The 12,959-nt window shown below is 38.3% G+C and overlaps 1 protein-coding gene and 1 long non-coding RNA gene across 3 annotated transcripts in view; one reads left to right on the plus strand and one right to left on the minus strand.

Moving 5' to 3' along the window:
* sass6 (SAS-6 centriolar assembly protein) overlaps window positions 1-12,959 on the plus strand; it is a 28,573-nt gene that overhangs the window by 7,459 nt on the left and 8,155 nt on the right. For both annotated transcript variants that reach the window (XM_007541899.2, XM_007541898.2), the window contains exons 2-7: window positions 6,827-6,881; window positions 7,032-7,111; window positions 7,209-7,313; window positions 8,671-8,839; window positions 10,691-10,768; window positions 12,002-12,121. In XM_007541899.2, coding sequence (XP_007541961.1) covers window positions 6,827-6,881; window positions 7,032-7,111; window positions 7,209-7,313; window positions 8,671-8,839; window positions 10,691-10,768; window positions 12,002-12,121 — 607 coding nt within the window. The remainder of the gene's footprint in view (window positions 1-6,826; window positions 6,882-7,031; window positions 7,112-7,208; window positions 7,314-8,670; window positions 8,840-10,690; window positions 10,769-12,001; window positions 12,122-12,959) is intronic.
* Window positions 641-1,525, minus strand: LOC107834486 (uncharacterized). The gene is made up of 2 exons (XR_001660277.1): window positions 944-1,525; window positions 641-793 (listed from the first exon to the last, which is right to left on the minus strand). It is a non-coding gene; the product is annotated as an uncharacterized LOC107834486 (long non-coding RNA).

Consider the following 12,959-nt stretch of genomic DNA (forward strand, 5'->3'; position numbering starts at 1 on the left):
ATTTGTCTATATTAACATTTTACATTTTAAAGTGTTTGTTCCAGAACACGTGATACAAACGATAGCATTAGCTATCAGCCATTTATTGAGGCCATGTGTGACAGAAGGAAACACCTGAAACATGCAGGGCGGACCGACCTGAGGACTGACTGGTTAAACTATTTCACTGACACTTCAGATTGCAGATTTCCAATTGAAGGTGTCCATAAGTGAACACAATCATTATTCAATAAACCGAGCTGTGTAAAATAACTGTTAGGGTTACTATTAAGAAGCCAATGTCATGTTTGTTCATTTCTACCTTGTCGTACATACAAGGTACTCCACTCACTGTTTAGCTTCATGTTGAAGAATCTTCAGTTTAATGAAACCAAAAAATAAAACGGGTTCAAAACTTTCAATCTGTGTTCTATTTTTATAGCATTGTTCTATTAAGATTGTTTTGTTTATTTTAAGCCACAAACAAACTATCCATTTTATTGTTTCTGGGACGTGAAAACATGAGATTTGGTTAAATTAGAACTACACAGATGAGAAGGACAACAGCTTTCATAATAATCAAACATAGTTTGTTTATTCAAAACAGTAAAGTACAGATGGTTCTTGCATATCAATGCTATAAGAACAGCCACATTTTTTAAAATGAATGTGTCATTAGTGCATTTGGCCGGGTGTTCCTGCTCCAGAAAGGTGAAGGTCTCTGGTCATCCTGAAGCTGTGAGCCCACTGGGAGTCTGAAGGGAAACACTGAGACCAGAGGCCTGCAGGATGGTCTGCTGTGGCAGCTTAACATCTGAAAACATACACGATAGAAACATTAATGAATGTGCTGCGCCAACAAGCTGTACTTTTGACCTGATGGCGATTAAAAATACACCTGTTGGCCTCAAGTTTGGTTACAAATATGACTGTAGTTGGACAACAAACATCAGCGTTGGCTTACCGTGCAACATCTGGGCAACCGGAGGACTCCTGGACGGACAGCAGCGGTGCATGTCTGAAAGATGGCCTCCGGTGCAGATCTCCAAGGCTTGCCACTCTCATCCGCTCAGCTCAACAAAAACAACTCTTTCTTCGATGCTCCATAGAGCTGCCTCTGGATATTGCAGTTCACTTACGATGTACAGAAAAGTCTGCTCCTTATAGTTGGATCACAGCTGGTAGCTACGAAGGTGTCCCGAACCTTCAATCGTAAGCCAACTTCAGCGGCCGGTTCGTCCAAACTATAAAAACCCCCGACGGTGAAGCTGTGAGTCCATGAGAGCCGCCAACTTAAACACGTTCTGTCTGAGCGGCCACACGAAAAGTAAAGTCAGGAGTAATAACACTATTTTCTCATGAAGTTAATGAGCTTCAGCTTATCGATAACCCGTTAGTAGGTCGCCATCTTTCTTGAAGCGAAGGACGGTGTGACGCTAACCAACCAATTGGGGAAGTTGTAGCCTGATGACGTGTCCCTCATTTGCATTTATTCTTTTCCCCCTTTTTCCGAGTTTTGAGGCGAAAATAGAATGTGATAAATAAGGAAATACTAAATCAATAAGGGAAATTGGAAAATGGGAAAATTAAATTTTTTTCAAACAAATGTTAAATAAAAAATAGATAAAAGAAAAATGGGAAAATAAAAAAGTGATACATGAGAAATTGATTAACGAAACTAGAAAGTAGAAAATTGGATTAATGAAAAGGGAAATTGAAAAGGGGTTAAATGGATAAAGGGATAAATGAAAAATAGATAAATGAAGAATAGATAAAAGAAAAGGGAAATTGAAAAATGGATAATATGAAAAATAAATAAAAATTGGGTTAATGAAAAAGTGAAATTGAAAAGTAGTTAAATGAAAAATAGATTAATGAAAAATGGGTAAATGGATAAAGGAAAAATGGGTAAACAAAAAAAGGGAAAAATTAAAATTGGACAAATGAAAATGGGAACACGAAAAATGGTTAAATTAATCTGTGAATAAATAAATGTACAAATGAACAAATATAAATGGGAATAAAAATAACAATTACTTATTTATTTAACTCTTTTTATTTATTTCACTCATTTTTTCCCCATTGATTTATTTTACTCAATTGTTTGTTTGTTTGTTTATTTATTTATTTATTTAATTTTGGCTGAAATGACTCTCCATACATGTCCCAGTACTAACTTTCTACCCTGTTAGGATGTTTCCTTTTTGCCTTCAAAAAGTCTAAAATTCCATAAAACCATTTACTTTAAGTGACATCAATTGGTTTTGAAGTGATTTCAACCATGGAAAACAAGACCGCGGTAAAGCTAGCTGGCTCTTCAACAGCCGGCCGCACAAGATATTCACGTACGCTTCAGCTCAAGACATTATGGTACACCCATTTACGTGATGCTTTCACAATAAAAGCGCACATCCGGTCCATGTTTGATCCAGCCGCTGCAGTTGCAAAAATAAATAATTTATCAGAAATAACTGGAAACAGGGGGTTTTTCAGCATTGCATAATTTATGCAATGCTGAAAAACCCCCTGTTTCCAGCGATTTCTCTCACTTCTGGGTGGAAGAGGAACACCTTTGGAACAAAACCAGCAAATGTCAGCCTGATCTGATGTGTAATTCCAAAATAAAAGCTTGTTAAAAAAGCAAATTTTTACTATTTTTCCCCTAAGTTACCGTGCTTATTGCTTGAAAATTCTCTGTTTCCAGTAACTTCTCTCACTTCTGGGTGACAGAGGGACACCTCTAGAACACAACCAGAAAATGTCAACCACATCTGATGTGTAATTTCAAAATAAAAGCCTATTTAAAAAGCACATTTTTTACTTTTTTTTTCACCTATGTTGCCGTGCTTATTGCTCGAAAACTCTATATCCAGTGACTTCTCTCACTTCTGAGTGACAGAGGGACACCTCTAGAACACAACCAGAAAATGTCAGCCATGATGTAACACAATCAGATGTGGGAGTAACACAATTAATCTAATTACATTACTAAATCAGAATACCACAAGGTCTTTATTATTTAATATTAATTTCGGCATTACTGGCCCCGTAAAAGATAAAGCTAATTAAATGACAAACAATAATTTTATACATTATAAATTATATATATATATAACAGGAAGTGTTCTCAGGGGGCGAACAGGAAGGGGTCAGAACTGTCGCTTTCTGACCCCTTTGACCTAATCAACATGAACCTCTGTCCAGAGACAGAAGACATGATGTTGTGAAGTGTATTCCAACCCTGACTGGTTTTGATAGAACAGGTGGGGGTGGCAGCGTGGCGAAGTGACCTGTAACGCCTTTGCCTCTGAATTCCACAGTTTTGAGCCAAGCTCCACCAAACTCACTAGGATCGACTCTTATCTGCCCCCCCCCCGACAGGAATCCATAAGAATTTCTGGTGGGCGTGACCTAATTTCTCTATAGTGCCCCCTAGAATATTTTAAATGATCAGCCCCAAGCCATTCTTTAACCTAGAATTATGAAACTTGGTACACATGTGTATCTTGTCAGGACCTACAAAAAATTCTCTTGGAGCCATGGTCCAAACCCAACAGGAAGTCGGCCATTTTGGATCAAAGCTACCATTTCCTCTTTTTTAATAGACGTTGCATCTGATTGAACTCCTCCTACAGCTTTTGAGATAGACTTCAAACTCAGTCAGCACAGTCTTGAGACATTGAAGGTCAAAAGTTATCACAGGATTTTTCGTACATTAAAGCATGTGGGCATGGCTAAATTTCAAAATCTCACTATTCGCCATAAAACATCAAGATGGAATAACTTCCACATACAAGGTCACAGCTGCATCAGACTTCCTATGTCTCACTACAGACCAGCCCTCATCACATTTACGTGGTCAATTGATGACATCACCTTAGCCCCACCCACTTCCGACAGGAAGTCACCTGTTTTTTCTGCTGTTTGTCTTACTTCTACTCTCTGATTCATATGGGTTTAATCCTTTGCCAACTGACATAGAATGCTGGCTGAACTCGCCAGCATTGAGTTGCAGTCCTTCACCTATGCATACGATTGTCGCTAAATCACACATGGAATATCCGACTGGCACCAAACTGGATATGTATGACCTTTATTCACCGCTAAAGAGCCCAACAATTGTAATTTGACTCCACTGCGCCCCCTAGGTTATTTCATCAGCTATATATCCTCGATACATCAGCCGATCTGCACCAGATTTTTGGTGAGTCATCAGGGAGCGCTGCAGAACTCATCCATGTGTACGACCTGGCGGACGGGTGCGGGAACTGCGCAAGAGCATATGCGGTGGGTGGCGGTGCTGGAACCCCCGCGGTGGCCAATTGGCCGGAGCGGCGTTGAGCTGCGAAGGCCGACGAGGCTGTTTGCAGCTTTAATTTTTTTTTTTTAATCTGTGATATCTTAATTTTTAAGAAGGATTTTCACTCCCACTATGTTTTTGAACTTATCTCGTTATTTACTTAAGCGCAGCTCACAGTTTTGAACAAATTCTGTAGTTTTCGACATACTTCTAAATCTGCTCCTTAGTCGCATCTTTTTGGCGTCTGCGGCTGCCTCTAGTGGCGTGGGGTTGGTAACCAACTAATCTAATTACATTACTAAATCAGAAGCATTTATTATTTATTATGAATTCTGGCATTACTGGAACAGTAAAAGATAAATTCCCTCACAAAAGAACATACCTTTTCATTTTCTTAAGGAAGTAGAGATAATTAAATGACATAAACAAGACCTGAAAGTGATCCCAGTTTCACTTGATGGCCAACCTTTTGACACTGACAGATTTTAAATGCCTTGGGTCATTACTGGACAGTCAGCTCAACTTTGCTGAAAACACTGACTATATCTTTAAGAACTGTTCTCAGAGACTCTATCTTTTAAGAAGACTATCTTGGGGTTCCCCAACTTGAGGTTGTGTACAACCTCTAGTTAGGTAGAGGTTGTTGAGTTAAAATGTTAAAACTTAACATTCTAACTTGAGTTTTAACTCAACTCAAGTTAAAACAACATTTTAACTCAAGTTTTAACTTTTCACCTCCTCGGCCGGTTTGGTCACATGAGCTGCAGACTAAGACAATCTTTTAAGAATACTTTCAATGGCAGGTATAACAGCAGGTAAATAGTGGTGAAACCAAAATCAACTCTGTCTCAACTGTTTGCTGAAAGATGGCAAGAAATATTTTAGCAGAGAGCATCCATCCTCTTTATTCATCAGTTTGAACCTATGAGCTCATGAAGATGTTACTGTGTTCCTCCAGCAACTAAGAACATCTATTAGAAGTCTTTTATTGACAGTGCAATAATTATTCTTAACCAAACTAAAGAACATTTACCTATAGCATGCTAAGTATTTTGCTCTATTCACAAATTATTGATATTGTGATTCTATGAATATGATTAATTATTTTAGTCGGACAATTTCCACCTTGATAGACTAGATAGTTTCATCTTATTTTGTCCTATATACAAGACTCTACCAACAAAAAATCTTTCAGAATAATATACATGGCACCGTAAAAACAAAAATGTAAATTTTTGCTTGTATCGGTTTAACAACCCTGGTTGTTTTTCATGTCTCCTTATTTCTTTTGTTCCTCCTATAATTGATGGATATATATGTGAGAGACACTGAATTTATTAGTTTATTTACTTATTTATTTTACTGTTCATGTTTATTATAGTTCACAGGTACCTCACCCAATTTGTTTTGTTCATTATAATAAGTTAATTCCTTCAGAACTTTATTTTGTGTCCGTCTTGTGCCTTGATCCTCTGTACTAATATTTCCTATATGTCATTGAATGTGTCTGTTTTACGTGTGTTCCTCGAACGTGCCGTTTGCCATATATATAAATATGTATATATACTTTTTATATAATATATAAAAAGTATAAAAGTATATAATATATAAAAGTATTGTTTGTCATTGAATTAGCTCTACATCCTTAAGAAAATGAAAAAAAAAATGCTTTATAAGATAATTTATCTTTTATCTTTTACTGGCAAAAGAAAAGTTATCTTTTGCCAGTAATGCTGAAATTAATAGTAAATTAAAGATGTTGTATTCTGATTTAGTAATGTAAAATTATATTTGTTGTGTTAGTGGCGCGGGGGGTGGTTTTCGAGCCAGAAAAGATGTGACTAAGGAACTGTGACTTGCGCTGAAGTAAATATTCATGTTTCTGGGAAATGGCGCCTCCTTCACTTCTGGATTGCAATGGTCCCATTTCCAAATAAGGTATGAGACTGACAGTGGTCCGTCCCCTCCCCTTTCCGTTTGCTGCAGCGAGCATAGACAGCGAGGTCCTCCTGCAACGAGGTGTACTTAGTGCCAGATCCACCGGTTTGTTTATTTATTTAATAAATTCATTAATTTTCAATCTGACACAGAAGCTGCGGTATATGTCACCGAATTAGTGACGGATGTATGTATTTAGGGGTTTTTTCTTGTTTGTTTTGTTTTGTTTTTGGTTCAAAATAAAATAATTAATTTTCAGTCTGACACAAAAGCCGTGCCATACGTCAAAGAAGTTAGAAGTTGCCGTTATTGGCTGTAGCTGGTTGTGGCACCCCGTGCCAGGTTGCGGCATGCCACTGGCTGGTCTGGTGCCGGTGCCACGATTTGAGCCTGCTGTCTCTCCTATTGGATGCTGAAGTTTTAGTGTAAATCACTTAACAAATATTGCAGTCCTTTGCATTTGTTATGCTGAAAACAATATAGCGATGATGACTGCAATTTGATGCATCTACAGCTTTAATCAGATTAGTTTACTTACTCTTTAGTTTTGCTTTATATCCAAGCAAAGCCAGGCTAAAGGTAACTGGGTAACTTGGCTTCATTTTACAGGAAAGCAAATGTCCGTGTCATGATTGAGTTGTCAACTACTCCAGTTCACAGAAGGGTGAGTTTAGTTTTTCATGAACTATCCCAATAACGTATTGTGAAAGTGCAGCACACAAAGATGGACAGTATGCCTAAGCAACATTTATTCATCACTTTACCAGTTTAAATGTTGTATTAATTAATTAATTTTTCTTATTTCAAATATTAGGATCTTCTAGTAAAGTTAACTGATGATACAGATCCATATTTTCTTTTCACCCTTCCTATATCAGAAGAAGACTTCCAAAGGTTTGCATTTTGCTAAAGAATATCAGATTGTGTTTAAAATTGAAATCTGATTTTTTAAAATTTATTTATTTATTTTGCTTTTTGTGTGTTTGAGTAGTTTGAAAGTGCAGCAGGGCCTGTTGATAGACTTTGCATCATTTCCTCAGAAGTTTATTGACCTGCTTAACCTGTGTAACTTGGAGCAAGACTCGGACAATCCCAGGTATGAACAAATGCTTTTCACCATGACATCCAGTCAAATAATACAAATATAATGTAATTGTAAAAATGATAAATATTTTTATCACTCATTTCAGAAATGAAACCTGTATATTATATTAATTCATAGTTATTTTAAATATTTCAAAGCTTTATGCCTTTTAATTTTGATGATTATGACTTATGAAATTCAAAATGTTGTGGAAAAAAGGTGTGTAGAGTCCAGGCCGGGGCAAAGATACAACAGTCAAATTGAGCTATCCAGTGTGGGTCCTTAGGCAAGACCCTTCACGCTACTGCCTACCTCATACCATGAGAGACAATGAAATGCATGCTATGCCGGCTCAGACGCCGCCCAGCCAAACAAGGTCTGTGTCAGGTGCTGGGAAACCAGAGCACCTTAATGAAAAATGGGCTACTGGAACAAGACGGAAATGGGCAAGAGGTGAAAACATGGATCTAACTCCAACTCCCCGTCCAGAGACTGGGTATGCAGCCACAATAATGAACGAACCATCAGAAAGTCTCATTGAAGATGTGAATGCAGCATTGAGAACGATCCCTAGCATCAGGGATGCTGGAGATGCTTGGCTATAAGAGCATGATATTCAATACCCACCATGACGATTAGAGGCTAAAATCAGGTAACGAGGAGGGAAGTGAAGCAATTGTCAGAGCAGAGATGAAAAGATCAGTACCCAAGAAGTACAGCCAGATACCCATGCCTGAAGCACGAGAGAGAATGAAGAAACTCACTACCCTCCATGAGCGACTGGCAGCTCAAATGAACCAGCTACTACAAAATGACTCAAGGACAGCACAGAGGCACTCATCCTGGCTGCACAGGAACAGTCCTAAGCACCAGACCCAAGGTGTAGGCTGTGCAAGGAGGCCCCTGAGGCAGTTGATTGCAACATCAGGAAAAAGGAGCACAAGAAACTGGAGAAATATCAGGGCCTCAGAGAGGAACTGGACAAGGCCTGGAAGGTGAAGACCACAGTGGTACCTGTGGTCATCGAGGCCCTCACCCCCTAACTGGAACAGTGGCTAAAACAGATCCCAGGAACAACACCAGACATCAGTCCAGAAATGTGCAGCCAAGATACTGCGCGAGAAGGGAATAGACTGTACACCTGGAATATTGTCTGAAGCTTTTTGTTGATTTTTGTGGTTGAGGTTTTTGCAGGTCTACCTGACTGTGGCTTGGTTTCATTGGAATTCCACATTTCTTACTTTTTTACTCTATGTAAATGTGGACGCAGAATTTTATCGTCTTTGATGGTATTTTCAATAAATTAAATAATCACCATTCAGTAATCATCACTATTATTTATTCAGTATTTTCTGATGTATGTCCACAGGTTTCTCCTTCATTTGACATGCCAGTCTACTATGGTCGAGGGCTGTGCCACCTTCAGCATAGTGGAGACAAATGCTTTCAAACACCTGAACCACTTATCTCTGCGGCTTATTCAAGGCTCAGAGAAAGAAGTGAAAGAATATTTGGCAGCCTGTCTGGCGTCTTTGAAGGTTAGCTCACACTGTTCTGTGTCACAGAACTCTGCAGTGGGCTCCGGGCTGGGTCATGTTGTCAACATTACATTTCTGCTGATACTGATGGAAACAAGATGTGAAAACTGACAGCGCTGGGTGTGATGATGCCAGATTCTTCTCTGAAATTGCATTCAGAAATCCAGTGTGCCATCTTAGTTTATAGAGGTTTGTGGAGCACCGACTAAAATGTCCAGGCCTGTTTAAGGCACATAAGATGCATACATAGAGCCACATGTACAACAGCTGATCAATTTAAACATTTCCATGCAGGTTAGATCTTTTTAATTATTTTATTGAATGAAAAAATCAGTTTGCTTTTCTACTAAAATTGAAGTAATACAGTTGTAATTATTATTACTTAGTATGAAAGCACCACAGAAGACAAGTAAACATGTTACTTTGCCGCCAGAAGTTGACAATACATTAAATACATAGTTTTATGTTCAGTGTTGGGCATGTCGATATGATGATCTGAGAGGCCAGAAGCCGACATTATATTTTGTCAGGAACATTCCATTCACTAATGTTCTGCACTCCTGCTCAGACTCAGAAGTTTTTCTTCCTGTTTTTCCTTCAACTTAAAATAAAATTTAAACTCTTTTAGCCAGGATGAAATGGTTTGTGGTTTTAATGATTACCACGATATTAATAAATATTAAATAAACATTACTATGTTTATTTTAAAAATAAAATGACCATTTAAACTATATTTAGTCTGGCCCGCATTTGGTACCGAAAATATCCGGAACAGCCCTGTGAGGTTGGCAGATGCCTGAGTCCAGCATTGTTTTAAACCAGAGCACATAAACACATAAATGTGTTAAACTTAGTGTGCAAAGCAACGTTCTGTGAGGCGACTTCCAACGCCATTTTGTCACAGTTCAAAACAGAACTGAGAGGACTTTCAGATAATCACTAAACTCTGCTGTTAGGGAACATTAAGGTCTCCTACAGCTAGAGACAGATGGGCCAAACCAGAACTTTGTCAGAAAATGCATCTCTCAACAACAGTAAGGCAGTTCATAGTCAATATAAGAGACATTTTTTGTTTGTTTTGATTGAAGCGAACTGAGAACATTCTGAATCGGATTGTTGTTCATCACTATACCCCTAATCTTTAGTGACTATGCTTTCTGATGTGCCTCATTCATTGTCTGATGGACAATTTTCTCACGCACACCAACGCAGCCGCAAGCAGAAGGCAGAAAGTGAGTAACGGCGATTTAAGCCATATTAAATAAAGTTTAATATGGCTTCCAATGCTACGTGGAAGGCTTTTTGAAGCTGGTTTGTCCTCACAGCACACAGAGGGGAAACTACAGGAGCTGCTTATGGCAACATATTTCCTAAAATAGTTAACAAAAATGTAGAAAACTATTAGAATTTGGTTAAAACATTTTTTGTCATAAATTATAGTGGAGTATCTTTTTTTTCTCAAGAGCTATGGAGCTACGAAGGATTTGGTGAAAGATTTTGATTTTGAAAAAAAATGTTTTGTTGGAAATATTTGTGATCTGTTTTGTCATTGCCTACCTGTGGTTACAGAGGAAGTCTTTGTTCTAAATACCAAAAAAATTAATTTCTTTTGTTCTGTCCAAAAGAGTAAGATGTGCACTCTTTTGGTCATATCTTGGGCCAGTATTGATTTCTGTTCCATCTAAATATGTTCAAGTTCACTGCCAATCCACACCATCTTATAAGAATGTTTAACCCTAATATAGCCATTTACTTCTGGAGCTTGTCACTTGGAAATGAATGAACACTTTGCAGAGAAGACATTAATGCGATACAACAGTACTGATGAGTCTTGTTTTCTCAATGTTTCAGGCAGAAAAGCAGGCTTTAGACAGGAAGTTCAAGGAGACTGAAGATGATCTGTGTAGGCAGCTGAGTTATACTCAGCAGGTGAGTGAATGAGTTTGACCCTGCAAACACAAAAATCCATCACCAGTGTATAGATATAGTTTACTGACACAATCTAAAATCTTCATCATATTTACCGTAGGAAATCTGTAAAGTTACTACTTCAACTGAGTTATCAGTCTTTGTCAGTGCCTGTTTTGATTTAGATGCTTGTTGATAAGTCTTGGTGTAACTTAGAGTTTATATTGGGTCTAAAATAGTCTAACCTGACCAGGTCCCATCCTATGGTCATTGTGGTCTGTCTGATCCATCCAGACTAATTTACTTTAATTAGAGTCCGACTGATACCAGTTTAAAATACTTCCAGACTGATTTGGCTTCTGCTGGTTTAGTACTGTAATGTAATTTCAGCTTTTAACATCTTCCAGCTCCATTTTGTCGCTTGTAACGGCAGGGTGAGTCAAGTGCAAATCTTCTGGGATGTGTGATTGACAAGGGAGTACACATGGCAGGATACGACTGTAACAAGCACAGCACCCTTCATGCGAAGGGTGCTGTGCTTGTCTAACTTCTGCATCTCCTCTTCTGTCTTTAGTCACCAGGGTAAACTACCTCCTTCTCTATTTAGACAACAATAAGTAGATGAACACAACTTTATATTGTGCATTCTCGTTTGGTTATGTCGGTGCTGTTTGTATTGTAGGTTTACTGAAATCGCACCACAGATCGCCCGTACATCAACCATTTGATTTTAGGCTGGGTTCTAATCTCTAGCGTAGTTGGTCACACTGGTCACTAAAGTCTGCCCTGAAAAGTACAGTTACCTGTAAAGTGACCACCTGCTTTGTGTGGGACCCTAAGATTTTTACTTTTTTCATAAACTGAGATGATGTCCCATATTTTGATTGTTTTCAAAGACATTCAACTATCCATGTATGATGCACATTAATTTCGAATGAGAAAATCAAATACAATCAAGCAAAACAACACATTAATTTTTAAATATGTGACTGTTATTACACCATGTCAGACTAGCAAAATCACCAAAGTGTGGTCGGTGTAGTATTCTATAGTCCATCCATTTCTTTCTGTGTGAAATGAACAGCAGGGGGGCGAGGGGGGGATAGTTGGCTGAGGCCTTGCAGCCCGACAGGCGCCGCCGCTACACTTATAAAGTAACTGAAACTGTTATATGTAGAATGTATCAGATTATTGCTGTAGCCTTTTAGAAGGAGAGCCAAAAATATTTACCAATGGATGTGTGTTCTCTTCTAGACTCTGTCTGAAAAGACTAAAGAGCTGGAGAAACTTCGGTCAGAGTGGACGAATAAGACCAGCTCGCTTTCTAGCCGTCATTCTGAGGAGTTGCAGTTAGAGAGGGAGAAAATTTTAGAGGTAAGACTCAGTTCCTTGTTTTCAAGTGAAGAATTTAAAATTCAACACCTAAGATCAGCAAAGGACAGGTAAGCTGAGCTCTGGAAAGCGCAACAGCTGGAGGCAGGCACTAGGCTGCTGTTTGCTGCTGCTGGCTCGTTTGGTAAATATAGGGAGAAAAACTTACAGCTAACAGTTTATTATCTGGGCCGCAAAGATCACATTTCACTGCAACATGTCCTGGACCACTATCAGTTGTTCACATGCACTGCGAATCCACCTCCTTTCCTATTGCCACTCCTTTTAAAGTCTCTGTCTGCTTGTGTAGTTAGGAAGCCTGGCAGAGAGATGTTGGAGACGTGAATAATACCATGCAGCCATGTCTCAGCGAAACACATTCTCCAATGATACACAACCACATTATTCAATGACACATAACATGCATTCAAGAATTGATAATGTGATTATGAACAAGTGGGACCTTCATAAAGTAATTAAGTGTGAAATCGGAGCTGCAGATATCTCAGATCACTTTTATATCCAGGTAAAATTAGACTTAAATAGTAGGAGAAAAGACACAGTTTGGAAATTAAACATTGGCATTCTGAACAAGAAAGAAGTAAAAGAACAAAAAAATAAATAAATAAAACAATATGTAGAAAAAAATTACAATGAATGAATCAGTCCAATAGACTTATGGGATGCATGTAAAGCAGAGGGAAACAGATAGCCATAGCCTCCAAACACTATCAGAGAAAAAGAGTCTTGTATATCAGTTTAGTGGGAAAATTACAAATTCTCAAGATAGGATGTCAAACAACCCACAATATTCAGCTGCTTAAAAAAATTAAAAATATTT

Source organism: Poecilia formosa, unplaced genomic scaffold, assembly GCF_000485575.1.
Source record: "Poecilia formosa unplaced genomic scaffold, Poecilia_formosa-5.1.2 Scaffold640, whole genome shotgun sequence".
In the NCBI taxonomy this organism is placed as follows: Eukaryota; Metazoa; Chordata; class Actinopteri; order Cyprinodontiformes; family Poeciliidae; genus Poecilia; species Poecilia formosa.